This window comes from Tenrec ecaudatus, chromosome 4 (genome assembly GCF_050624435.1).
Source record: "Tenrec ecaudatus isolate mTenEca1 chromosome 4, mTenEca1.hap1, whole genome shotgun sequence".
Lineage (NCBI taxonomy): Eukaryota > Metazoa > Chordata > Mammalia > Afrosoricida > Tenrecidae > Tenrec > Tenrec ecaudatus.
The window spans coordinates 21685536-21713308 of NC_134533.1; the positions used below are offsets into that span (position 1 = coordinate 21685536).

General features: G+C 39.3%; 1 protein-coding gene across 2 annotated transcripts; it reads right to left on the reverse strand.

The window, feature by feature from the left end:
- Positions 1-20039: 20039 nt before the first annotated feature.
- On the reverse strand, positions 20040-27569 carry LOC142446543 (olfactory receptor 4A15-like). 2 transcript variants are annotated; one of them, XM_075548292.1, is made up of 2 exons: positions 27559-27569; positions 20040-20946 (listed from the first exon to the last, which is right to left on the reverse strand). In XM_075548292.1, the coding sequence occupies exon 2, from the start codon at positions 20856-20858 to the stop codon at positions 20040-20042; it is 819 nt and encodes a 272-aa protein (XP_075404407.1). In that variant the 5' UTR covers positions 20859-20946; positions 27559-27569. The 2 variants fall into 2 exon arrangements, with proteins under 2 accessions (XP_075404407.1, XP_075404406.1); XM_075548291.1 differs by lacking the exon at positions 27559-27569 and having other exon boundaries at positions 20040-20960.
- Positions 27570-27773: the final 204 nt, after the last annotated feature.

Sequence of the window (27773 nt, forward strand, 5' to 3'; positions counted from 1 at the left end):
ATGCCCTTTGTATGTCCTTATTTCAGAGTACAGAGCATGTGTACCTGTCAATGTAATGATGCCTGGTGAATTTCAAAATCTTAAGATAACTTATTACTTCTAATATTAATGATTTATATATTCAATTATTAAGGATTATGTTTTATTATTTTCCAATACTAAGACTATAACAATATAAAACAGATGAGAAGATGGTCTCTAACCTTAGCTATCCTAGAGACTAATGGCAACACAAATTAGGAGTATGCATGGGGGAAAAGAAGATTGTTAAATAAAGCAGGTTTCTATACTAAGTTTTCTCCTGAAAGTAAATCACAGTGTACATATAACTATGGTATGCAGTATGATAAGCACCAGTAAACTAAGTACAAAGATTTAATGTTGAGACAAAATAAGATTTACTTTATATTTACTTTCAAGTCAACAGAAGAAATTGATATTTATTTTATAGGAATGGAAGAATTCTCTGTAACTGATAAACCAATTAGACATATTTAATATTTCTAAAAATTACAGGACTTTTACAATACAACAAAGATAATCAATCGAGAAATTAATTTTGCAAAACAATTTACACTTTAGGGAATATTTTCAATATAAATATCTAAAATAGGTTAAAAAATTCTAACTAGCTGACCAGCAATAGGCAAATACCCTAATGCCAAAGTGGGAAAAGGATATAAGTAATCAGCTGAAAGAAGCGTATGTCTAAGGGATCATCAACCATATGAGAGAATAAGGAAGCTTACCACTAAACAGCAAAATTCAAAATAAAATAACAGATATCACATTATCCTCTTCTGCCAAAAAAAAGTTGAAAAAGCAGCTCAAAATGATAACTGGAAAAACATAATTTCTTACACTATACACCAGCAACTATAACATGTTCATTTATTATTTTTTGGGACAAAGTAATAGCAATGTCTTATGAAAGTAAAAATATACTTACACACTTTATAATCTATCCTATAGGAATTAAAGCCCCAGTACATAATAATATAGCCATGAGAATTACTTATTTGGCATCAAAAAGCAAGAACATACAAAAGGATTCTAAGTGAATTCCAATTAGTAGAGGACAATTACATCTATCTAAAGCCAAACAAAAAAGTACTAAATAGAATACATCTATTGATAAGCATTAATTAGAGCTATGCTTTTCCTTTCAGAATTCCCAAACAAGGTACTGTTAAAGAAGAAAGATATAATCATAAAATTATGCTTATAAATATTTGAATGTGATTATACAAATACAAGAAAATACAATATGAAACTTTGGTTTGCTATAAACAGATGACATTTGGTCTAGTAATGTAAATAAAAGATTAAATTGATTTTGAAGGCAGATTCTAAATAAAAGCAAGAAAAGTTGCACATTTGCAAAAAATATATGTCAAAATCTTAGCCACGGCACTGTAAAGTATTTAAGCAATCCTAGTAATAGCATCAAAATAAAATCCAGATAATCTCTAGAACTCTATTGACCTTGACTTCAATATTATCTGACCTCACATTTTCCAGACCTCCTCTTCATGGATTGTCCTTCTTTATAATTATCGTCAGGACCTCTGCATGTGTCCTACGTCCTGTTCTCCTTGTCACACTCAAAGCAGTGCTCCTATAGTTGCTTCTTCCATTTCCTGCATTACTAGTTTTCCGCTGTTTTGCATTATTCTGTCCACACCTTTATACAAAATGAAATAGCCATTGATGAAATAATCTACACACCACAACTGCACATCTATTCTAACAACCCCCCCTATTCTCAAATCTAAATAAAACCTCCCACACATTGACAAATCCAATGATCAATTGCAGTCCTTTTCTTATTTAGCCAATCATGTCTATGGATTCAAGTACTAACTTGCTTACATAACAACACCTTGAATTCTTGAAAATCAATCATTCAAGTTGTATTGATACTGCCTCATTTTCTGATCATGAAAATATTTGCAACAATGCTTGGAAAACATTTAATTTATTTCCATAAAGGAATTTACAATAGTCTGCCCACAATTATACATGTAAGATATTCATATTTAATATTAAAATATTGTATGAGTTACCCTTACCGGTAAGTTAGTTCCTAAGAATATTAACATTAGTGCAATGGGATGTATCCTGGACCCATATACCATGAAAATATTCAAAAAAATAATACAAAATCCAGTCAATTCTCATATATTTCATTGTTCACAAACAATGTCTAATGTGATTATCAGGATCACTTAGGAGAGTATGAAAAGCCTAGGATTTTCCAAACCACAGTACTATGTACACTAGACTTAACTCAAAATCTATTGATGACTAAGCATAAGGATGCTCCCTGAGTTACCTGAAGCTTTAAAAGACGGTTATTAGACTGGAGTTGTGAAGGTTGGTGCTTGTCCTAAAAGGTAACATGTTCATGCCCTGCTGCCATCTCTCTGGACACGGGGAGTAAGATAACAGAAGCATCATCCCCACATCAAGGTCAACTCTTTCTATATTTCAAAAAGACTGTCTCTGCTCAGTTTCTCAAGAGAAAAAATGTGCTTTTTAAATTATTGGCCTTTTTAAAAAGAATATGAAAAATGTCATGTTACCCAAAGAAGTCTGCATCTTTGTTGTAAACTTGCCTGAAGAACAAAAAAAAGTTAAAGAAATGGTTTGAGGTTTAAAGAAAAGTCTATGTTCTGAACAAAAAAATAGTATTTGTTTAGACAAAAATTTTATAGCTTCTACTGTAGAAATAATGTAGTCAAATAACCTTAAGAGCATTCTGAATTTCAATCCTTCATACTGGCCTGAGTCTATACAGCATAGTTGAATATTGGTTTGCCTGAAGGATGGATAATGATTTCATATTCATATTTTGTTATGCTCTGAGTTCATGATTTCATTTGCTGAAATAGCTATTCACTTAAATACTTCCATTGACAAACACTCTCTGTGGTAAGGGCAAAAATCTGTGAACACTTTATTTACATTTGAACTGCAACGCTTATGGCTTAGCCATTCAATTTCTTCAACCCCAAAGGTGACTCTGCATAATTAAACTCATTGGGCCTTACTCATAATTGCTAGAGGAATTTCCACTCTCCAGAGAGCCACGAGGTTAAACCCACATAGATCAAGACTTTTACAACCAGTGACCTCAGGGGAGAGAATCACAGCAGAACACCCTGGAGTCAAATCACCAAAAGGGAAAAAGATTGGACAGAATTGGAATATGTAAATAGTCTTTTGCTTAATTGATGACCCTCAAGCAAACCTTTTGGGTGTATCAGATTCAGTTTTAAAGATGGAAAAGTTAAACCTTATCACAAGGGAATAAATACCATTGTTCATAGAACAATGCATCAGGAACAACTCAAATGCATACAAAGCAGAGTAATACACTGTTGTGCTCTTTGAAAACATCTATTGGAGTCCTAACTGCTTTACTTGAAGGTGAAAAGGCCTCTGTTTATGCATTGAATCTATGAAGATATGATTAGTCGAGTTGGCCTGAGGTCATACTGAACTAGGCTGGATGTGATTGGTGTTCTAAACATGAGAAGATGCACAGAGACAGAGAGACGAAGGATCTAAGTATGTATTAAATTGAAGAATCAGCCTATGAATTCCTGGAGTGACCAGAGAGCCAGGGGAGGTAGAACAGATTTTCCTTCATTGCCTCAGGAGGAATTCATACAAAAATCCACACACAGGGAATATTGTCCTGCAGAGTCATCAATAGGCCTGATGTGGGACTAACTGTGATATAATGAACATCTGTGTTTTACAGCCATTCATTATGTATCATTTTTTATGCCATCATTAGGAAACTGCATCCCTGTGTATAAGCCTGAGTGTCTAGATAATCACATCTATTGATAATGTAAAACACAAAGTTTTATATCAAGAAGTATTTCTATATCTAGAAAGCATCCTAGCCCAGTCCAACTCATCCATAAATCCAATGCTAGTGCATAAATCCCTCTTCAGATTCACGTATCCACATGCCAGTGACACAGAATGTTGAAGCAGGAAGTTGAATGATCACAGGCCAGTGAGTGCAGAGTCCCATGGATCCAAGTTCAGGGTTGACAGCCTTCTTTGTAGTGGGTGGTCCATATGAGTGCACCCCTTGAGGCAGCCATAGAGCCCTAGCAGACAAGAAGTAAACGTGGCAGAAAGGAGCAGTTCCCTGATTCAGCCTTGCAAGCTGATGCAGCGAACCGCTAAGGCAGCTGCACCCTGGTCCAATCATCACAAAGCAAGCGACTGGAGAACTAGAAAGGATAGGCTCATGGAGCCATTTATCCCTCCGCCCTTCAATTAATCCCACATGTGTTTATCGGCCGTGTTGACACTATAAACTAACTAACTCAGTTCCCTACATCCAAGAAGCTTTCTTCCTTCTATACTCCCATCTCTCTATGTGTACTACCTGGCACCCTGGCCAAACTCTCTAAGCCGTATACTCTCATAATCAGGCTCCTTACAGTACTCCCCTTCATCTACCTACAAAACCCCTGACTCCCTGTGTACACCTCCAATAAGACCTCCTCCATATTCTGGGTGCCCCTCACTATCACCTCCCTCAACTTCCCCCTAAACTCCCAACCACCCCTCTGCTGCCACTCTCCCCACTCCAGGCTCTACGTTCTCTCCTTTGTTTTCGCTGTCAGTCATCATACCCATTGGCACCAACCCTCCTCTGCCCCCTACAGGAAGTTGTGGGCTCTGAATTTCTCATACACGTCCATGTTCCTTTCTCTCTCACTGATTTGTCCTGAATTTAAAAGCACTTATGTTCCTTTTCCAATAATCCCACCACCTAAATCAATGACTTTCGCTATCTATCTCAAACCTTTGATTGATCACGGCATAGTTTTGTAGTGCGTTCGTCCACTCTAAGCTCAAATGAAAGAGAAAGTGTTTGTGCCACTACCCAGCAGCATGCAAACCTGGTTCACCTCACTGACCCCAACATGCCTGTGAGGCCATCCCGAGTGAGGAACCATATTGGAGTTACCAGACAGATGGCCAGGAAGGCCAGGTAGGCGGGGCCCACCAAGATAAAATGCTCCAGTGTGTCTTGCCGGCCTGCAGGCAATTTCTCACAAAGCATTTAATTTTGATAATCTCCAGGAGATTACTCAGAGGCTGGATAAAAATTTGGCAGCATTTTTATATCACCTGACTAAAGCCTTTACCCAACACACCTGCCTAGACCCAACTGCACTGGCAGGGGCTCCTGTCCTCACCACACTTTTGATTACTTAATCAGCTCTAGATATTTTTTTAAAGTTTTTTAAAAGAGCCAAGACAGCCCTTAGACTCCTGCCAGGATGTGGTAAATATGGCCTTTAAAGTCTTTACTATCAGAGAGGAGCAGGCGAAGGCAGACAGGGAGTCCTGAAATCGCCAGAAGGCAAACTTATAGGCCAAGACTTGATTGCAGCCGTGAGGCCCTCAGCAACCAAGGAGGTGTCAGCATCCTTCCCAACCTCTGGAAATAGCAATTTCAGACCACATCTGGAGCCCGTTTTAAGTATAGCCAGCAAGGTCACTGGGCCAATTGCTGTCCACAACCTTGTCCATCCATCAAGTCTTGCCCAATCTGTGGTCAACTGAACCACTGGAGAATCAACTATCCTTTGGCACCCAGCCATAAATGCCCAAACACTCTAAGCCCTGACCACAATTAAAGCTTATAGGCCTACCTGCTAAGGACAGACAAAACCTAGACTAGAAGACCTCGATCATCCTCGCCTAGCTTGGGGTAAAATCAAGGCATCGGGTAAGGTTTTTGTCCTTCTGGTCAACATAGGGGCTACCTTCTCCGTTATGCATTCCTTCTCTGGTCTTTTACAACCTTCCCAGTTCTCTGTCATGGAAATTGAAGGCCATCTTTCTCACCCATTGTCCAATGGGCCCCTTACATGTTGGGTGGATAGCAGGTCAGTTAAGCAAAAAACTAAGATGGAGACAGTAAATTTAAAATAGTCAGAAAAGTATACAGAGAGCTGTTTGCCAAGAAGTTACTGAGAAAAGGGAAATGAATGTGTTCATTATAATAAAAGAATTACAGTATAAAAATATGAAGGAAATCGGATGAATGATTCCATGGTAACACAGGTAAAGAACCAAGCAGACATAGTTGCCCACAACCTAACTAATTCAAACCAGCCTCAACCCTCTCCCATCTTCTTCTTATCACTGTCCAATATCTAGTCACAGCATACAGATATGGAAATACACTCCTTGATGCCCGAGGGAATGACTTTAAACCCAGAAGCATGGCTAATGCTGCAAGAAAAGCTAGCCGTACCCCAAGCCCAGGTATCCACCAACATACAACAAATAAATCACTCCTTACACATCGACCCAGGGAAACTGGGCCATTTCCTTAAACCTCCATTTCATCAACTGACATTGGAAACCTGTGTGAACACTGGTCTGCCTGGGGCAATCCCACCTCTGTCAGCCCGCAGGAAGGACTTCAACCATGCTTTCCCACCCATCATATAAAAGGACATCCCCTAGGACAAGGCTGGCAAGTAGACTGCACACACATGTCATCACACAAAAAGCTAAGATACCTTCTTACCATGGTTGACACCCTTACAAGGTGGGTGAAAGCCTTCCCTACTAAACATGGAACTGCAAAGTAGTGACAGACACCCTGCTGACCCACATCATTCCCAGATTGGGTCTCCCCACCTCCGTACAATCTGATAATGGGCCTGCTTTCATTTCCAAAATCACTCATCAAATATGTTCAGCACTAAACATAGACTGGAAGCTACACATTCCATGCAGACCTCACTCGTCAGGAAAAATAGAAAGGACTAATGGACTCCTCAAAGATCACCTCTGGAAGCTTTCTGTAAAACTCCGCCAGTCCTGAGTGACACTTACCTATAGTTCTTGCTCAGATTAAAGCCTCCCCTCCTAGCCCCATCTTCCTTAATCCTTTCAAACTCATGTATGGAAGACCATTCCTACTTAACCAACACTTACCAGTCCAGGAAGACCCTTTGGCATCCTACCTCCCTTTCTCTCTCTTTTCATACAATTGCTCTGTAAACACGTGGACAGGTACCTGCCCCAACCCAAAGACTCAGACCGAAACTCTCAGGTGACTACGCTACAACCTGAAAACTCTGTGCTTCTAAAAACTCTTCATCCGAATCGCTACCACCACGGTGGTCAGGTCCACACATCTTAATCCACACTGTGTCCACGGCAGTTCAGGTACTCAGGAATCCTAACTGGCAGCACCTCAGCCAAGTTAAACAGGTGTCTTCTAGCCATTATCTCCTGTACTCCACTCAAGTAATATGGCCCATTCCCTTCGTTTTACTAGAGTGCCTTCTGAAAGCCACGCTAAGCCAAGGTACATAGCCGAAAGTAAACTCCTTCGAGTATAAATTTGTTGTCTTCAAAACCTGAGTCTGACAATGCTAAGCATACCCATTGTTGGAAAAGGATATTGCACCATGACAGGGTGCCAGTCACTAGTTTCAATCTACTTTCCCTCTGGCACCTTAAGATCAATAGCTGGTGGACCTCCCTCCAGCCATGTATTTCCCTTATGACCAAAGGAAAAAGTACTGTCAATGGTAACTGGACATCTGTGGTGAGTGCCCATATTCCTCTTGCAAAATGCACGTAGTGCTGGATTGAAATGCAGAGCTCAACATAAATAGATCATGTATTTTCGTCAGGGATGAAAACCAAGCCTACTGCCTTAACATTGCTGATCCCCAGATAACAACTGAATGTCAGGGACAAAGGGCAAACTATATTTTTGGTAGCGCCTCACCAGACCCATTGCTACCCTTCATATCCATCGACAAGACATAAGAATACTCCCCAAAAGGTTTCATAAATCAGATGGCACAGAAACCCAGGATAGTAAACAATATTTGGCTAATTAGATATGGGCAGTAGATAGTTCATCAACCCTAAACACCCCAATGGCCATTCACCTGGTTAAAAGATGCTGCCCCTCAATGTTTCAAAAGTAATCAATATAACCTTTCTCTGCACCTCCCTACAGAACCCATTAATACTCACCCTGCCTCTATTAACTTTTTCCCCATCTAACAACTCTGGGGAGTGCCATACAACATTCAAGGGAATGCCTTTGTATGATTCTTCCAACACCAGCAAAAAAGAACATGTGCTATTTGATATCAAAGTCCATGGGCCTCAAACCATCCAGGCAACAGTATGCGCAGCATAACAGAGGTTCTCAAGACCCTCCCCCAGGAATGTTATTTTTGTGGAATGGCATCCTTATCAAATGCACTAATGACTCTGTAACAAGCTCCTGCCTCCCAACCACTGAAGTCCCCATTACTATGTATGGGACTGCTGAATTCAAATGAGTACGGGGTCCCACAAATACCCCCTGCAATAAAAGGGCTGTCTTCATACATATATTGTTTGGCATTTGTTTGGCCTTCTTGCTTGCTGCTACTGAACATTCTAGTGGGGCCCTAGGCCAAAGTTTTCTCCAGGCACAGAATTTTGAAAAAAAAACTCCAACTGATCATGAATTCCAACCCAGAATGTCTAACCTCCCTACAGAAACAACTTACTTCCCTTGCACAGGTAACCCTCCAAAACTTCAGGACTCTAAATTTCATGACAGCAGAAAAAGGAGGCACCTGTATGTTTTTTTTTTTTGTTTTGGCACCTGTATGTTTTTAAAAGAAAAAAAGTTGTTACTACATTCATGAATCTGGAATAGTGGAACAGAATTTAAAAGTTCTTATTAAAATGGTGGGAGCTTCTTTTCTAATAAAGAGCTGTTACAGCTTCTTAACATTTTCTCTCTTTGCTTGTCCCCGTGCCTCAGTCTACCTCTCCATTATGTTGGGCTTTCAAGAAGAGGGATAAAGCTATCTTAAGCCAAAATCCCCGTTAATTCAGGTTCCCAGACTCATCCCTATTATATCGCAACCTAGGAATGTCTGCAGCTACACTAACCTAGGAGAGGCAAAGAATATCTCCTTTGTGTCTTCAGAAGAAATTACCACAACTACGACACTGATGTTGTTGCTCCAGTAGTGATGATTATATATACCTGAAAACATTATGTATATAATATACATATATCTGAAAGCATTACTGAAGGGTACAATCTTTGTCTTCATCAGTTAATGTCTCACTTTCTCCTGTTAGCTTCCAATAAGCAAGGTTGTATCATCTGCATATTGATAGCTGTGAATTAGTCTTCATTCAATCCTAGTGCCATGTTCTTGTCGATATCATATACTTTCTTGGACTATATGCTGAATGTATTATTTGAATAGGTATGGTGAAAATTACAAACTTGAAATGCAACTTTCCTGGTTTTGAGACATATTCTACTGAAACACCTGGCTCTTGTTTTATGGACGGGTTCTGTATAAGCACAATTACAGTTTCTGAAATTCACATTGTTCATAATAACATCTATGTTCGCAATTTTCCACACAAACTCTTTTGAATGCTCCGTGAAAAGAAAACATCATTTTCATATTTCCTTCAATCAATGAAGACCCATCTAATGTCAAAATGATATCCCTCAATCGAGATCCTCCCAATGCTACAAATTCATTTAAAAAATCATTTTATTAGGGGCTCGCACATCTCTTATCACAATTCATCCATTGTGTCAAGCACTTTTTTACATTTTTCCCCTCATTCTCAAAACATTTGTTTTCTACATGAACCCTTGGTATCAACTCATCATTTTCCCCTCCCACAGAACTGCCCTCTCCATCATGAATCCTTGACAATAATAAAATATTACTATTTGTCATATGTTACACTGTCCAATGTCACCCTTCACCCACTTATCTATTGCCCATCCCCCAGGGAGGAGATTATATGTAGATCCTTGTAATCTGTTCCCCCATTCTCCCTCAACTTTCCTCCATCCTCCCAGTATCACCACTCTCACCACTGGTCCTGAGGGGTTGATCTGCCATGGATTCCCTGTGTTTGCAGTTCTTATATGTACCAGTGTACATCCTCCGGTTCAGATAGATTTTTAAGATAGAATTGGGATCATGATAGTGGGGCGGGGGAAACATTCAAGAACTAGAGGAAAATTGTATGTTTTGTCATTGCTACACTGCACCCTGACTGGCTTATCTCCTCCCCGCAGCCGTTATGCAAGGGGATGTCCAATTTCCCACAGATGGGCCCTGTGTCCCCACTCCACACTCCCCATCATTTACAATGCTATAATTTTTGGGGGGGTGGGGAGGTCTTTGATGTCTGATACCTTATCCCTTCGATGCCTTGTGGTCTCACAGTCTGGTGTGCTTCTTCATGTAGGTTTTGTTTGTTCTCACTTAGATAGCCACTCGTTTATCTTGAACCCATAGGACCCAGACTCTATATCGTTTGAAAGCCAGGCACCATCATCTTTCTTCACCACATTTGCTTATGCACCGGCTTTGATCGAGTTGGGACAGGCTGGTGTGATTTTTCCATGTGAGCTTTGTTGCTTCTCAGCTAGATGGTTACTTGTTTATCTTCAGGCCTTTAAAACCTGAGATGCTATATCATTTGATAGCCGGACATCATCAGCTTTCTTCACCACATTTTCTTGTGCACCTGTTGTCTTCAGTGATCACGCCAGGAAGGTGAGCATCTCTGCTGCCTAACTGTTAGGAAAAGTGTTCTCATGTTGAGGGTGTACTTGAGTAGGGGCCCACTGTCCATCAGTTTCCTTACTACTAAACCTTTAAATATATGTACATAAATCTATTTTCCCCTTGTCTTATATAAATAAATTCACATTTGTATATTCCTATATTTAGATCTCTATAATTGCCCTCTGCCTTCTAGTTCTTTCCTCTATTACTTTGTATTTTCCTCTTATCCTACTATTATGTTCAGCCTTCATTTGTATTTCAGGAATTCCTCTTGGCTACATTGTCCTTCACTCAGCCCTGCCAGACCTCCTACAACCTCCTTGCCACTGATTTTGGATCATTTAGTGTTCCTTTGTCCCTGAGTTTGTTAACATTCACTTTCTTTCCCCTGCCTCCCCCTCTCCCATGTGCCCCTGGAGCTGTTATGCCATTGATGTCTCTTCTGGATTTTTTTATCCTGCTTATCCCTTCCAGGTAGACATGTAGCGACAATACACATCATCACAAGACCACGTGCAATGAAGCAACAATAGAAAATAAAACAATACCTACAACAACAACAGCAGCAACAGCAGCAGAAAACCATATAAATAGTTCTGAGTCTATTTGTTGTACTTCATGAATGATTTCGAGTCAAGTCTGATGGGATGTCATGCCCTGGCCCCACATCTACCCCTGAGAATTTCATTGCTCTGTTCCTGCTACTGCTCTGATGAATTCCCCAGTGACTGACATGGACATAGTGGGTTCATGGCGGGCACAGTTCCCACAGTGTGCCTCCGGTGTTGTCCCCCAAGGTGCTATGGGTCAGTGAGGTATACTGTGTCCTGTGTGGGCCCTGCCCTGTGGTTGTCTCTGTGCATTGCTGCTCTGAACAGAAACACTGTCTTCAGGCTTTGATGAGCCAGGTTGTGCTTCACTCTTTTTTTTCTCTTCCCCACTCATTGGTTCCTGTGTGCTCTGATCAGACAAGTTCCTCTCCGTGAGCTGTAGCTGTCCTCTGAACTGAATTCTTTTGTGGGGGAGGGTGGTGCTGTCCACTTTGTTCGTAATGGGACAAGCCCCTCGAACCTCTCTATCAGTTCCCTGTTTCATGGCAGTGTGTTACATTCTTGTCTTAAAATATCGGGTTGAAGTCTGGTCCCTCTTTCCCGGTGGAAACACAATCAACACCCCCTTCCCGTGTGGGTTAGTGGCATGTTTGCCTCGTTACCCATGTCATCTTCCCCCTTATTTTTAGTGGGCTCCCATATGTATCCCTGAGCTTAGTCTGCCCCCTGTCATATTACCTGGACCTCATCCCAGGGACATACGTATCCAGTAGCCTCTTCTCTATACCCCTTTTGAATTCTTTGAGCTTACTTCAGTGGACTCATGTAGTACTTGTCCTTTAATGCTTGGATTACTTCCCTTAGAGTAATTTTCTCCAGGTCTTCACATGTAGTGATGTGCTTCATGTGTTCATTACTGCTTTGGGGGGGATGAATTGATGTTGGATGTTGTTGAATGCTTTTTTCTCATGTATAGATGTTATCATGTGGTTTTTATATTTTTTTCATTTCAGCGTGGCGAATAAGACTAATGATCTCTTGTATGTCGAACCATCTTTGCATCCCTGGTATGAAACCCACTTGGTCATGGTGTATTATCTGCTTTATATACTTTTGTATTCTGTTGGCTAGAATACTTTTGTTAAGGAATTCTCAATCGATATTCCTTCTGAAAATTGATCCGCAGTTCTCAATTCCTGTGGGATCCTAGCCAGATTTAGAAATCAGAGCTATTCTTGCTGTGTAGAACAAATTTGGGGGGTTGCCAACTTTTTCTATGTTCTGGAACATTATGTGTAGGATCGGTGTTAGTTCTTCCCTGAATACTTAATAGAATTCTCCTGTAAACCCATCTGATGCAGGTGACTTTTTTGGTTGGTAATCCCTTGATAACCTTGTCTTTTTCTTTTATTGATATGGGTCTATTGAAGTTCTTGACTGCCATTAGGGAAAATCTAGGGAGGGATTGTTTTTCAAAGAATTTGTCCATGTCTTCCAAGTTCTTTTAAAATTCTGTGGTATACTGTCCCTTTGATTACACTCGAGTCCATTGTAAAATCACCTCTTTCCTCCCTCATCCTTGCCATTGAAATGTGTTCTTTCTTTTCTTTGGTCAAATTCATGAGAGGTTTGTCTATCCCATTTATCCTTTCAAAGAACCAACTTTTAACAGCATTGTTTTTCTCCCCATAGTTTTGTTATTTTCCCTCCTCTGAATCTCAGATCTAATTTTTATTATTTCTTTTCTTTTCCTATTAGTTGGATTGTCTTATTGACTCCGCTCTAGTTGCTGTAATGGTGTGACAGTGTATCAATCATAGCCTTTCCTCCTTCTTTATGTGTGCGTGTAATTCTAGGAGACTCCTCTGATGGCTGCCTTTGCTGTGTCCCATAAGTTTGGGTATGTCATGTTTTCATTCTCTTTGCTTTCTAGAAATTTCCTAATTTCATCTCCGTTCTGATCCAGTACAAAATCTGAGCCTTTTGCAATAGAGTTATTCATCTTCTAATTGTTTACCCTTGATTTCTTTATCTTCCTTTTTTGATTTCTAATCATATGGCACAATGGTCAGCGAGAGAGGCCGTATGATATCAATGTGCTTAAATTTATGTAGGTTTGACATATGCCCTAGCAAGTGGTCTATTTTCAAATATGTGCCACGTAGGCTTGAAAAGAAAGTGAATTTCTTTGTATTTGAGTGGAGAGCTCTGTAGATATCTATCAGGCCAAATTGTCTAATTGTAGTGTTTAGATCTTTAGTCTCCTTATTGAGTTTCTTTCCCATGATCAATCTTTTTCAGAGAGCGGTGTATTGAAGTCACCTACTATTATTGTTGAGTCTGTCATTTCTTTTTTCATCTTTTGTAGCGTTTGATTGACATATTCCGCTGAATGCTTGTTTGGGGAGTGTTCAGAATGCTTAGTGGTTTTTTGTGTACTGGTCCCTTGAGCAATATATAGTGAGCCTCCTTATCTCTTTTTATGGTTTGCACTTTGAGGTCAATTTTATCCAAGATTAGAATTGCAAGCCCTACTTTTTTGGAATTGCTGTTTGCTTGGAATGTTTTTCTCCAGCCTTTGATTCTCAGCCTATTTTTTACTGTAATCTTGAGATGTGTCTCCTGTGGGTAGCAGATGGATGGGGTTTTGTTTTGTAAGCCAGTCTGCTAGTCTCTGCCTCTAAGACCTGAATTCAATCCATTGATATTCAAGGAATTTTACATCTGTCTTTGCACTCTTTAATGTCGTTTTATTCCTCTTACATTGGGTTTTTCCCACCTCCACTTCTTTTCCATGGGTTGTGCATATTTATATTAGCGGTTCATTCTTGCCTTCTTTCCATTGTTGATCCTGTGATATCTTGGGTGCTATTTTCTCTTTGATGGTCTCTGGGTGGAGTTGTTCTGTGTAGGAGTCTCTTGTATGTGCTTGGTGAATGTTGTTCTTCCGCTCATACTGGGTCAACGAGGATATTTTGCAGTGCTGCGTTCCTTTTAGCATATTCTTTTAGACTTTCCTTGTCCAGGAAGACTCTCACTTCTCCATCAACTTTGATAGATGATTTGGCTGGAAAGTGTATTCTTGGTTTTGCATTATTTTCCCGCAATTTTTGGAATATGATGCTCTACTGTGTCCTCTTCTTCATAGTGTCTGATAATAGGTCTGCACATATACTGATCTGCTTGCTTTTATATGTGGTTGCCAATTTTTCCCTAGATGTTCTCATAATTTTATTCTTTTCCTCATAGTTGGGTAGCTTAACAACTATATGTCTTGATGACTTTTTCTTGGGATTTTGTTAGCAGGCGTTCTTTATGCCTACTGGATAGTTCCCTGGTTTTCATTCATTAAGCTAGGGAAGTTTTCCACCAAGCAATCCATCACTATATTGGATGTTGGTTTCCATGATGTGCATTCCTCCAGCAAGCCAATAATTCTGTTGTTGTTCTTCTCATAGCGCCATATATAGCTATGAGGTTTTCTTCAGCATCTCTGGTGGACTTGTTAGACTTATTTTCACGTTTATTAATTTCTACTTGTAAATCCTGTAGGCTGCTGTTGTGGTTCTATGCTTCCTCCGTTCTCTTGGTGAAGTCCGTGAGTCTGCTATTAGTTTTCATTATCTCTCGCCTAAGCCACTGTATTCCCGTTTAGGTGCATGGCCTTTATTTCCCCTGTAATTTCATCCTTTTTATTATGCTTTCCTCATGTTCTGTATGACTCCAAGCAGGATTCTGAAGGTTTCTTTCTATGGGAAATCAACATCTGCCTTTTCTATGACTGCTGTTAGGTCCAGGTGGTCATCTGTCATTGGAATTTGTTTCACTTTTCTTGTTGAAGCTGTGGAAGCAGCTTGCTTGTTTTTTGGTAGATTTGTTTGAACTAGGTGCCATTTTCTCGGGTGTCTCAGAGCTCTGGCTTCTCTCTTTCAGAGGTTGGTGTTGATGATTCTGCAGACTCCCTTTAGCCAACTGCCTTGAGGGGTTCTGCTTCACCTTTGTCCTGCTAGGGGTTTGCTCTCGCCTTGGCCTGTGGTTTGTGCTTCATCCACCTTCAGGTCTTCTTAGGGGCTGTTTGCAGCTGTGCACGTTGCACTCTGATAAAAAATGTTGACCCCAGTTCAGGAGAGCGCATTTAGGGGATGGGTGGAGGATTATGTGATCTGTTTGTGGTTAGGGGCACTTCCCACAGGTAGGCGGGTGGGAAGGGGCCACCCCTGATGTTCTGGGCCATTGCTTGGAGCACAGAGGGTGAAGCAGATTAAGCAGAGAGAAGGGAGAATGCAGTATACAAGCCTCAAAGGCTTGGGTTGTTATGCCAGAGCTGCAGAAACTCTTGTGTCCGCTGCCTGGCAGACCTGAAACATTGTGGCAGAATGGGTTCCTATGTGTGTGTGTGGGGGGGGGGGGAGGGCCATAGAGGGGACTGGCTGTCAGATCTGTGAGGAGAGCAGAGATGGGATGAGAGCCTCTGGACTGAGACCTCTGAGTGTGTGGCAGGCCTACTTGGCTGTTTGTGTGCATCACAAAGGCAGGGAAGCAGCCTTTGCCATCTGCCTGGTTGCATGGTGGCACTGAAATGCGAGCCTCCTGGGAGGACCAGGGGTTAGTTTAGCCGGCATGTTTTTGTCGGTTCCCAGAACGGGCATGGATCTCTGTGTGTAGGGGGTATGATGGTTGGAACACCCACACGGGACGCCGGGCACCCTGGAGCAGGGTGGGGGTCATATTTTAACTGACTTCTAATCTGAGGGCTCATATGCTGACCCTATTTCTGACAATGTTTCATTACTACCCATGATGATTTCAATGGCTAGTTCCTCAGAAATGGATCTCCTATTACTTCCTCATAGTCTTAGTCTGCAAGCTCTGCTGAAACCTATTCACTGTATGTAACCCTGCTGATATTTAAAATACCAGTGACAAAATTTCCTGAATCACAGAGACACACAAGCCAATATAATATAAAAAACTGACAGCACATGGTAGAATAAAATTATAGAAACATTTATTAAGATTTTTTAATGTGAAGCTATTGTTTCTTGACATATCTTCCATCTAGGTTTACAGACTTCTGGAAGTGGTGTTTCCACCACCTCTGAAACCCTTTCCTGAAGAATCCAGTGCCCTTTACTTGATGCCACATCATCATGACAGTTTTGACCACCTTAAGGGCATCAGATTATATTTCCTTTGAATAGTCTTTTAGTTTCTAGAACAAAAAGAAGTCAGAAGGGTTGAGATAAGAGGTGTTGACTGGATGGAATGAAGTGTCATAGTAATGTTGTTGATTGGCATCCCTTGCTATTCTCAAAGAAGAAAAACCATATATACTCATTCATAAGCCAAGTTTAAAAAAAATCCTTTTATTGGATCCTCATACAACTTTTAGCTCAATCAATATATACATCCATTGTCTCAGGCACATGTGCTCATAATTGCCATTGTTTTCAAAGCATTTTCATTTTACTTGAGCCCTTGGTATCAGCTCCTCACTATATCCCTTGCATCCCAATCCCTCCATCATGACCCTTTATAATGTATGTTATTATTAATTTTTTATGTCTTGCACTGTCCCAGGTCTCTCTTTACCTCCTTGTCTGTTGTCCATCCCTCTTAGAAGGGGTCATAGGTAGTCATTGTGATTGGTACCCCCTTTAACCCCCCACCTTCGCCTTCCCCTCCTGGTATGGCTGCTGTCAATATGGGTCCCAAGGATTTTATCTGTCCTGGATTCCCTGTGTTTCCAGCTTTTATCTGTACCCATGTACAGGCTCTGGTCTAGCCCAATTTGTAAGGTTGATTTAGGGTCATGATAATGGGAGTGGGGGATCATTAAAGAACCACAAAAGAGTTGTATGTGTCATCAGTGTTATACTGCACCCTGGCTGGCTTGTCTTCTCTCCTTGATCCTTCTGTAAGGTGATCTCCAAAGCTTGCAGAGTGTAAGCAGTTCTTAGCACATTTTAATGCAAGTTTTGTGGTAAATTTAGGTGCCATGCAGAAATCAGATTTGGCTTACACTTGAGTATATATGGTAGGTACATTCTTTTGATGGAAAACAAATGCACAGGGCAGCATTCCTGGTTTTTTCCTGACCAGAAAAAATTTCAATTGTATTAAAGCCTTTTCACACGAATTCCTAGTGATTGTCCTGGATCCCTTAAAATATTGATCAAGATAAACCTTTTAGAAGCCAAAAAAGCATTCAATATAACCTTCTGAATTAGTGTTCACCTTCAGTTTAACTATCAGATCCATTTGAAGGCACTATTTTCATTGTACCTTGCTCTCTGGGTGATTGATAAATAAGAGACTCCTGTATGGATATGATTCGTTCTATAAAGTCATCTTATTTGTTTCAATATGGACAGGTGATTTTCTCACAATGCTTTGGAAAACATTGCTTTCCAAATATTTTTGAAGGCCAAAATATTACCTTAAACTTCACTAGCTATGGCAGGAATGGAAATTATAAGCTCTTTTCCCATCAGTATTTGAACTTTACTCACAGTTTCTTCATTCATCACGGTTGACAATCTCCCTTCTCTTGGCTCATCTTGGATGTCTTCCAGGACTTTTTCATAGGCTTCATCAATCTAAAATGACTGTCTCATGTAGGGAGCCTTTCTACAAATAGGTTACAAAGCTTTAATAATTTCAAAAGATGCCCTGATGAGTTTTGTTGAAAATGTGATATTACCCCTGACCACAAAATTATTTTTCCATTATGACACAAAAATATCCTTTTTGAAAAGGCATCATAATCATACTAAAGAGCCCTGGTGATTTAGTGGTTTCACATGATCAGTTCAGCAGTTTGAAATCACCAGCCACTTTGCAGGAAAAAGTTTTATACTTTTGTAAAGATTTAATCTACCAGAGCCCTGAGCACTGTGATACTGTATAATTGATGGTAGTGAGTTTCTTTTTTTTTGGAATGACACAAATCTGGAGCACTAAGAGGATGGCCACAAGGTAAGCACTTGGAACTCACTAGCAGCTCCACAGAACAAACATGGGTTTTCTGCTACTGTAAACATGGCAGCTTTGGAAAGTCACAGGAAAGTTTTACTTTGTGCAATAGGGTCAGCGTGAGGCAGAACTAGCTGAATTCTAATGAATAGGAATAAGAAAAGTGTACGACTGAGAAAACTTTTCTGCAGTCACCCACAGAATGAAGAAATATGATTAAATAGGCTTTGTTTTGAAAATTAGAACACCTTGGTTGGGATCCTAACTCTAAGAGCAATAATTGTTCACTTACCCTTAGACAATGTGTCAGGAGCTCTGGTGGTGTAGTGGCTGTGAGTTGGGCTGCCATCCAGATCCTTGTGGTCTGTAGTTCAAAACCACTAGCTGCATCTCAGGAGAAAGGTAGGTTTTCTACTTTGTAAACAGTTAAAGTATCAGGAACCAACAGGAGTTTCTCTGAGTCACAATTGAATTTGTGGCCATGAGTTACATAGCATTTCTGTACTAATGTAATGGACTCGTTCTCTCTACTCCATCTCTCATAAAATGTTACTAATAGAAGAGGTAGGAACCTTGAATGTCCCTGATGATATGTTTCCTATGATATTAGTTGTACCTGTTGTTTCTTTTAAGCCTGACTCAGAAAGAGATATTTTCACAACAATGTTATGAATAGGAAAATTGAACAATATATTCTAATTTTTTCATTGCCTAATGCATTGCCCTTCCAGAGTAAGGGGTGTGAGACTAGAGACAACATAACATGTCAGCGTCTTTGTTGGCAATGAAATCATGGAAAATAATGTAGTGTCAAGTTCTGAATTGTATATTAGAATTTCATAAATTATTAATTCATTCAAAATTTACACATGAAAGGCAAGCTATGAGTTCAGTTAGAAATACAGGACACTACCAGGGAAAAATGAGTACATATAGAACTAATAAAGGTATTAATAGATATTTTATACTATTAATTTAACACAAACCTTTATGAAAATATAACCCTCTAAAAGATGTTCCACTTGAGCGCATGTAAAGATTTCCAAGTTGGGAAAGTAAGTAAATCTTAGTCATTTTTCTTCCTAGCTATATTGCTCATTTAGATTTATTTTGTATCTTAAGTCATCTTTGATTACTCTAAATAAGTTTTTCAGAATGGTATAAATGCTTAAGTATTCATTTACTCATCAAATGTTGGTTGTTTAAGCTAGTTAAATTTTTTTTAACTTTTTCATAGCTTGCACATTTATTTCTGAAATATTAGAACCATGAAAACCCAAAAGAAACAATTCTAGTTTGCAATATGGAGTCATACTCAGCAAATCTTGGCCCAGCTATAACTAGATTATCAATATTATATCTCTGAAGCACTTTTACTCTCCAACATTTACATACTAAAGAAATTTAAAATATTTTATGTTTATTATACCTCATCTATAGAAAAAATAAAAATAGAATGATCATAAATATGGGCTCTGTGTGTATTAGGAAAAGTTCATGATGATACTGTGACTTATTTTATGATAATGAAATTTGTAAGGACAGCTCTTAATTCTGATTAAGCATTCATTTTTTTTAAGAAATGGACAACACAAAACCTTTTCTCAGCTAAATAAATCTTTAATACTAATTACAGAATGATAAATCTTATACTATATACATCTTAAGTCTCAACATAACAACTTTCTACTAAAAAATAGAACATACCTTTTTCTAAGTGGAAATTTCAGAAATAAATATTAAACAAAATGATCATTAAATGTGGGCACAATAAATGATCATTTAAAATTGAAATGAAAAGAAACTTGTAATTACACAATTAAGCAAGATTCTTGGAAAATTCATTATTTACCAAAAATAGAGGTCACATTTGTCTCCCAAATTATTTGCATTTTCTGATCCAGACTTTCTTCATTGCATTTTTCATCTCTGCATTTCTTAGAGTATAGATTAAAGGGTTCAACATAGGGGTGATGACAGTGTAAAATACAGTCAGTGATTTGTCGATGGGCAGGGTGGAAGGAGGCCTCACATACATGAAAATACAAGGGACAAAGAAGAGGACCACTACAGTGATGTGGGAGCCACAGGTAGATAAGGCTTTCCGTCTCCCTTCCTGACTAAGGTTCTTAAGAGAATGTAGAATGACTCCATAGGAGATGAGTAGCAGCATAAAGATAACCACACATATGGCCCCATCATTGGCAACCACAGTGAGACCGATGACATAGGTGTCAGTGCAGGCAAGTTTTAATAATGGGTACATATCACAGATGAAGTGGTCTATGACATTGGGGCCACAGAAGGGAAGGTTGTAAACAAACAGAAGCTGAACTACAGCATGCACAAAACCTCCAACCCAGGCCAACAGTAAGAGCAGAACACATACTCGTTGGTTCATGATGGTCATGTAATGCAGAGGTTTGCAGATGGCCACATATCGGTCATAGGCCATTACCACCAGAAGTAAAATCTCAGCACCACCAAATAAGTGTCCTATGAAAAGCTGAGTCATGCAACCTTTAAATGAAATGGTTTTCTTCTCATAGAGTAAGTCTATAAACATATTTGGGGTAACTGTAGTAGAATAAACAGCATCCATAAATGATAAGTAGCCAAGAAAGAAGTACATTGGGGCATCGAGGGTTGGGCTAACCACCACAGTCACAACAATGAGAAGGTTGCCCACCATTGTGACCATGTAGATGAGCAAGAATGTGACAAATAATACTTTCTGGCCCTGAAGGCTCTGCGTGAGCCCCAAGAGGATGAACTCAGTCACATTGTTCCTTGGTTCCATATGCTCTTCCCTGTGTCTTTATTTCAGAGTACAGAGATCATGTACCTGTCAATATAATGATGCTGGTGAAATTTGAAACCTTTATTAAGGATTATGATATATTATTTCCCAATACTAAGACTACAAGGAATATAAAACTAATGAAAATATGGTCCTAATCTTAGCTATCCTAGAGACTAATGGCAAAACAATTTAGGAGTTTGCATGGGAAAAAAGAAGATTCTTAAATAAAAGGAGTTGCTATACTGTTTTCATATAAACATAAATAATATTATAAATATAACTATGATATGCAATATGAAGAGCAAAATTAAAATGGATACAAAGATTTAATGTTGAAACAAAATAAGATTTACTTTATATTTACTTTCAAGTCAATAGAAGATACTGTTTTCTACCTTATAGGAATGGAAGAAATCACTGTAACTGATAATCCAATTAGAACTACTTGACTAACTCACAAACTTACAGGACTTTTACAATACAACAAAGATTTTCAATAGAGAAATTAATTTTGGAAAACCATTTACACTTTAGAGAATATTTACAATATAAATATCTAAAATAGTTTTTAAAAATTCTAACTGCTCAGTAAAAGACAACCTAATGACAAAGTCATAAAAGGATATAAATAACCAGGTAAAGGAAGTGTACATCTAAGGGGTTACCAATCATATGAGAATGAGGAAGCTAAACTGAATACAGCAAAGAGCAAAATACAATAACTGGTATCACTTTATTCCCTTCTGTCAGAAAAAGTTGGGAAAACAGTTTATAACTATAACTGGAAAAATATAATTTCTTACATTATAAGCCAGCAACTATAAAGTGTTCATTTATTAAAATTTTAGGAAAAAATAATAGCAATGTCTTATGAAAGTAAAAATATATATCACAATAATTACACCCTTTATAACCTATCCTATAGGAATTAAAGAATCAGTACATAATAATAGAGCCATGAAAATTACTTATTAGGCATCAAAAAGCAAGAACATAAAAATGTATTCTAAGTGAATTCCATCTACTAGAGTGAAAGGTACATGTATCTAAAACCAAACAAATTAAGTACTAAATAGTATACTGATAAGAATGAATTAGAGCTATACTTGTACTTTAGAGAATTTCCACACAAGACACTGTTAAAGAAGAAAGATGTAAGCATAACATTGTGCCTATAATGTTTGAATGTGATTATGCAAACATGGGAAAATGTAAAATTTTATTTTGCTATAAACAGATTACATTTGGTCTAATGATATATATATAAAAGAATTAAATTGATTCTGAAGGCAGATTCTAAATAAAGGAAAGAAAAATTGCACATTTGCAAAAACATATATCAAAATATGAATATCCACAGCACTGTAAAGTATTTAAGCAATCCTAGTAATAGCATTAAAATAAAATCCAAATAGTCTCTAGATCTCTATTGACATTGACCTCAATATCATCTGACCTCACACTTTCCGCACCTCGTCTTCATGGATTGTCCTTCTTTGTCATTATCGTCAAGCCCTCTGCACGTGCACTAGGTCCAGTTCCCCTTGTCACACTCAAAGCAGTGATCCTATAGTTGCTTCTTCCATTTCCTGCATCACTAGTTTGCCTCTCAGTTTTGCATTATTCTGTCCACACATTTGTACAGTATGAAATAGTCATTGATGAAATAATCTACACACCGCAATTCCATATCTATTCTAACAAAGCCCCCTATTCTCAATCCTAAATAAAACCTCCCACGCATTGACAAATCCAATGGTCAATTGCAGTTGTCTCTTCTTTAGCCAATCATGTCTATGGATTCAAGTACTAACTTGCTTGCACAATAATGCTTTGAGTTCTTGAAAGTCAATCATTTAAGTTTTATTGATACTGCCTCATTTTCTGATCATGAAAATATTTGCAGCAGTGCTTAAAGAACATTTCATTTGATTCCATAAAGGAAATTACAATAGTCTGCCCACTATTATAAATGTAAGATATTCACATTTAATATTAAAATATTATATGAGTTACCCTTACCGGTAAGTTAGTTCCTAAGAATATTAACATTAGTTCAATGGGATGTATCCTGGATCCATACAGCATTAAATTCTTAAAAAGAATAATACGAAATCCAATCAATTTATATATATTTTATTGTCACAAAGAACTTCTAACATGATTATCAGGATCACTTAGGAAAATATTAAAAGCCTATGACTTTCCAAATCACAGTACTATGAATACTAGACATAAATCAAAACCTATTAATAACTAAGCATTAAAATGCTTCCTGAGTTACCTGAAGCATTAAAGGACGGTCATTGGGCTGGAGTCGTGAATGGTGGTGCTTCCTCCCTTGTCCTAAAAGGTAACAGGTTCGTGCACTGATGCCATCTCTGTGGACACAGGGAGTAAAATAGCAGATGCACGATCCACAAATCAAGAAATATTTCTATAGGATCAACTCTTTCCATGCTTCAAAAAGACAGTCTCATCTCAGTCTCTCGGGAGAAAAAGATGTGCTTTAAAAATGAGTGGATTTTTTAAAGCACATTTGATCGTTGGTTTGTGTGAAATATGGATAATAAGCTCATATTCATATATTGTTATGTTTTGCCTTCATCATTACATTTGCTGAAATACTTATGCACTAAAATAGTTTTATTGGCAAACACTCTCTGTGGTAAGGACAAAAAGCTGTGGACATTTTATTTACATTTGAACAGCAACACATATGGTTCAGTCATTCAATTTCTTCAAGTCCAAAAGTGACTTTACATAATTAAACTCATTGGGACCTTCATCACAATTCTGAGAGTAGTTTCCACATCTCCAGAGATGCCACAAGGATAATACCCACATAGATCAGGACTTACAGGAGCAGGGACCTCGGGGGAGAAAATCGCGACAGAATAGCCTGAGGTCAAATCACCAAAAAGGAAAAATATTGGACAGAATTGGAATAAGGAAATATTCTCTTGCTCAATTTATGACCTTCAAGCAAACCTTTTGGGTGGATAAGATTCAGTTTTAAATTTTTAAAGGTAAAACTTATCAAAAGAAGATAAATAACATTGTGCACAGGACAATGCATTAGGAACAACTTATATACATATAAAGCAAATTAATACCCTGTTGTGTTCTTCAAAGACATATATTGAAGTCCTAACCACATTACATGAAGGTGAAAAGGCCTCTGTTTATATATTGAATCTATGAAGATATTATTAGTCAAGTTAGCATGAGGTCATACTGAAGTAGGATGGGTGCCATTGGTGTTCCAAAAATAAGAAGATACACAGAGACAGAGAGACAAGGTATCCAATGATATACTAAATTGAAGAATCAACCTAGGAATTCCTGGAGCTAGAAGAGAGCTGGGGAGGAGGAACAGATTTTCCTTCATTGCTTCAGAAGGAATTCACACAACAATCTACACACAGGGAATATTTTCCTGCTGACTCATCAGTAGGCATCATGTGGGACTGATATAATTTGTATCTGTGGTATATAGTCATTCATTGTGGAGCATGTTGTTATGGCATCATTAGGAAACTACAACCATGTGTATGGACCTCATTGTCAAGAGAAACAAATCCAGTGACAAGGTATAAGACAAATTTTTATAGCAAGAAATAATATTGTATCGAGAAAGCATCCTAGCCCAGTCCAACTGAAGTCCATAAATCCAATGTGAGTGCATAAATCCCTCTTCAGATTCACATAGCCACATGCCAGTGACGCAAAATGTTAAAGCAGGAAGTAGAATGATGAGAGGCCACTGAGTGCGGAGTCACATGGATCCAAGGTCAGGGTGCCAACCTTGTTCAGGGTTGGGTGGCCCACATGAGTGCACTCCTTGAGGCAGGCATGAAGCCCTAGCAGACAAGAAGCAAAAGTGGCAGAAAGGAACAGCTCCCTGAGTCCCTCACTCTCACATAAAAGGTTTCACCCAAAATTAGGTGTGATCAAGCTACCATTTGATTGACAGGCTTCACTACACCTCTACACAGGAGTGTCCCAATCATTTCCCTTTAGTAGATACCAACTCATAGTGACTCTATAGGACAGGGTAGAACTGTCCCTTTGTTCCCAAGACTGTAATTATTTATGGAAGTAGAACACCCCATCTTTTCTCCTGCCCAGGGGCATCTAGTGACATAAAATCATGCAACTGCCACAATCCTCCTGATGTTGAAAGCCTTGAGTTTGCCAAAGAAAGAGGTTCAGTCAGGCAGATGACATCTTATCTTACTCCCAGGACCAAGACAATGTATTCAGAACAAGTAATTGTGAACATGATTCAAGTACATACAAAGTAGGGTTCACTCTTAGGGTTGCATTGCGTTCTGCCTGGAGTTCTAACCACTATACCTGTGAATGTGAGTCTGGGAATAATGTCTATGAAGATGTTATCTGTTCGGTCAACATGAGAACATAGTGGAGTACGGTGACTTCCACTCGTGTTCTCATGCATGAAGAGAAGATCCAGAGACAGGGAGACAAAGGATGCCATATAATGTTGCCATTGAAGTCAAGGAATTCCAGGCTCTAACAAAAGCTAAGAACGTAGTAGAACAGATTTTTGTCAAATCTCAAAAGAAAATAAGATAGCCGATAGTCTCCAGGACATTTTTGTTATTTAAAGTGACGCTCCTAGGAAGATTTTTTCACAGCCTTCAGAAAATAACACTTCACTCTCACAGTAAAAATTTGAGTTTTCACGGAGAATTTCACCTGGTGGGGATGGGGACAGGCAAGATCTGTGTTGAACATAAAAAAAAAAAAATCACTATAACACATTGGTTCTCAACCTGTGGGTCATGACCCCTTTGGGGGTTGGTAAACCCTTTCACAGGGGTTGTCTGATTCATAAGAGTAGCAAAATTACAGCAATGAAGTAGCAACCAAAAACTTTTATGTTTAGGGGGCCACCAAAACTTGAGGAACTGTATTAAAGGGTCAGGGCATTAGAAAGGTTGAGAACCACCTTGGACTACAACATGTCCAAGGACAGTTTGAAATACTAAAAACTCTAAATCCTTATCCTACAACCTTTTCTGAGGATGATATTACCAGTTGTTTCTGTCTACACCAAGCACAGAGAATGATGCGGCTGAGGAGGAAGGATATGCTCTCCTTCAGAAATGCACTTACAGAGAAGGAAGACCAGTAGGCATTGCGGAGTTACAGGTGCCTCCTTCCCGTTTTCTCTCCCGTTCACTTAGTAAAAGAGCCCTTTCGGCACAGCAGGCTGCATACTGAGTTGCTCATAGTAGGATTAGTAGTTTGAACTCAGTAGGTTCACCGGGGGACAAAGATTAGACTGTCAGCATCCTTAGAGACTTAGTTTCAGACCCTCTGGGAAGCAGTTCAATTCTGTGTTTTAGTGTCGGTATTGGTCAGAATGAACTCAATGGCAGTAGACTTCCTTTGGCGTACTTTGTTATTAGACTTTATATTGCCAATAATAGCACTATTTCCAGTTTTAACAATGTTCCCACTATCTGTAGAAAACTAAGGTGGCCCATACAACATAAAGGTAAATCATTGATGTTGGGCCAGGGACAGGCTGTGAGAGCTTCAACCTTTCACAGCACATACAAGGAAATGAAGCTGACGGACTGGCTCAGAACTGGGTCCAAGAATAAACATCATTCCTCCCCACCTGCAATGGCTGGACAATTAGACTAAGGAAAACCATGACAGCAGTGGAAAATCCCCAGCAGCTGCAGCCTCAACCCCTTCATAAAGAAACCCTCCTTGGACGCTTCTTTAAAATCCCGCACTCTCTTCACTGGGCGCATCTTCCCCAGGCTTCATGTTAGACCAGGGAACCTTGTCTGGGGGCTAATTTTCTAATAAAGAGCAGTTAGAGCCACTTAAATTTTCCCCTCTTTGTCCTCGTACATTTGTTAACCTCTCATTTGGCTCTGAAATGCAGGAGGACTAAAAGGTGTCTTCACACACACCCAAACTGACCTTGGACAAGTATGGCACCCCTCTCTCCTCCACCCCTCCTTCCAACCAACCGGGACCTTTCTGCCGCCTTCTTCCATGTCTATGAGTAAGTGCCAGACTAAATGTTATCTCTGCTATTTTGGCCACTGTCCCTTGCTGCTGGCTTGTTCCACCAGAGGCTCTGTCCATTAATTTCTGCAGAACCATGTCCCATGTCAGAGCCTCTCCATCAGCCAGGGAGTTGGGTAGCTGCTGAGCCACCTCCCTTCATCCAAAGGTAGGAGGCATTAAGGGCCACATGAGTCTCTCTGCTCCTTTTTTGGGGCACTGGGAAGCCATCCTTCCCCCACCCACATTCCAGAGGCCCAGTTGGAATCTCAGGACAGTGATAGCAGCATGGGAAAAAAAAATTACAAACTGAATTCTTCCACACCTTTAGGGTGTCTTCTCACTAACCTCTCCTTGGCTTAATGTCAAATGTCTGGCCCAAACACCTGTTGTTGTTTTTTTTAATGCAATTCAGTTTAGCCTCAGTATAAACTACATCATGGCAAATGGACTAATGTCCTCTACCTCCAAGCTTTCTTCCTTCTACACTCCCATCTCTTTCTCTGTACTACCTGTCACTCCACTCAAGTTCTCTTAGCCAAACACTCTCTTAATCAGGCTTCTGACACTACTGCACACTCATCTTTCCCCAAAACCCCTGACTCCTTGTGTGTGCTCCCAGAAAGACTTCCTCCGTATTCTGGGTGCCCCTCACTATCACTTCCTTCAGTTACCCACTCAACTTCCATACACACCTCTGCAAACTTCTCCAACTCCCGCATTCCAGGCCATAAGTTCTCCCCATTATCTCCCCCTGTC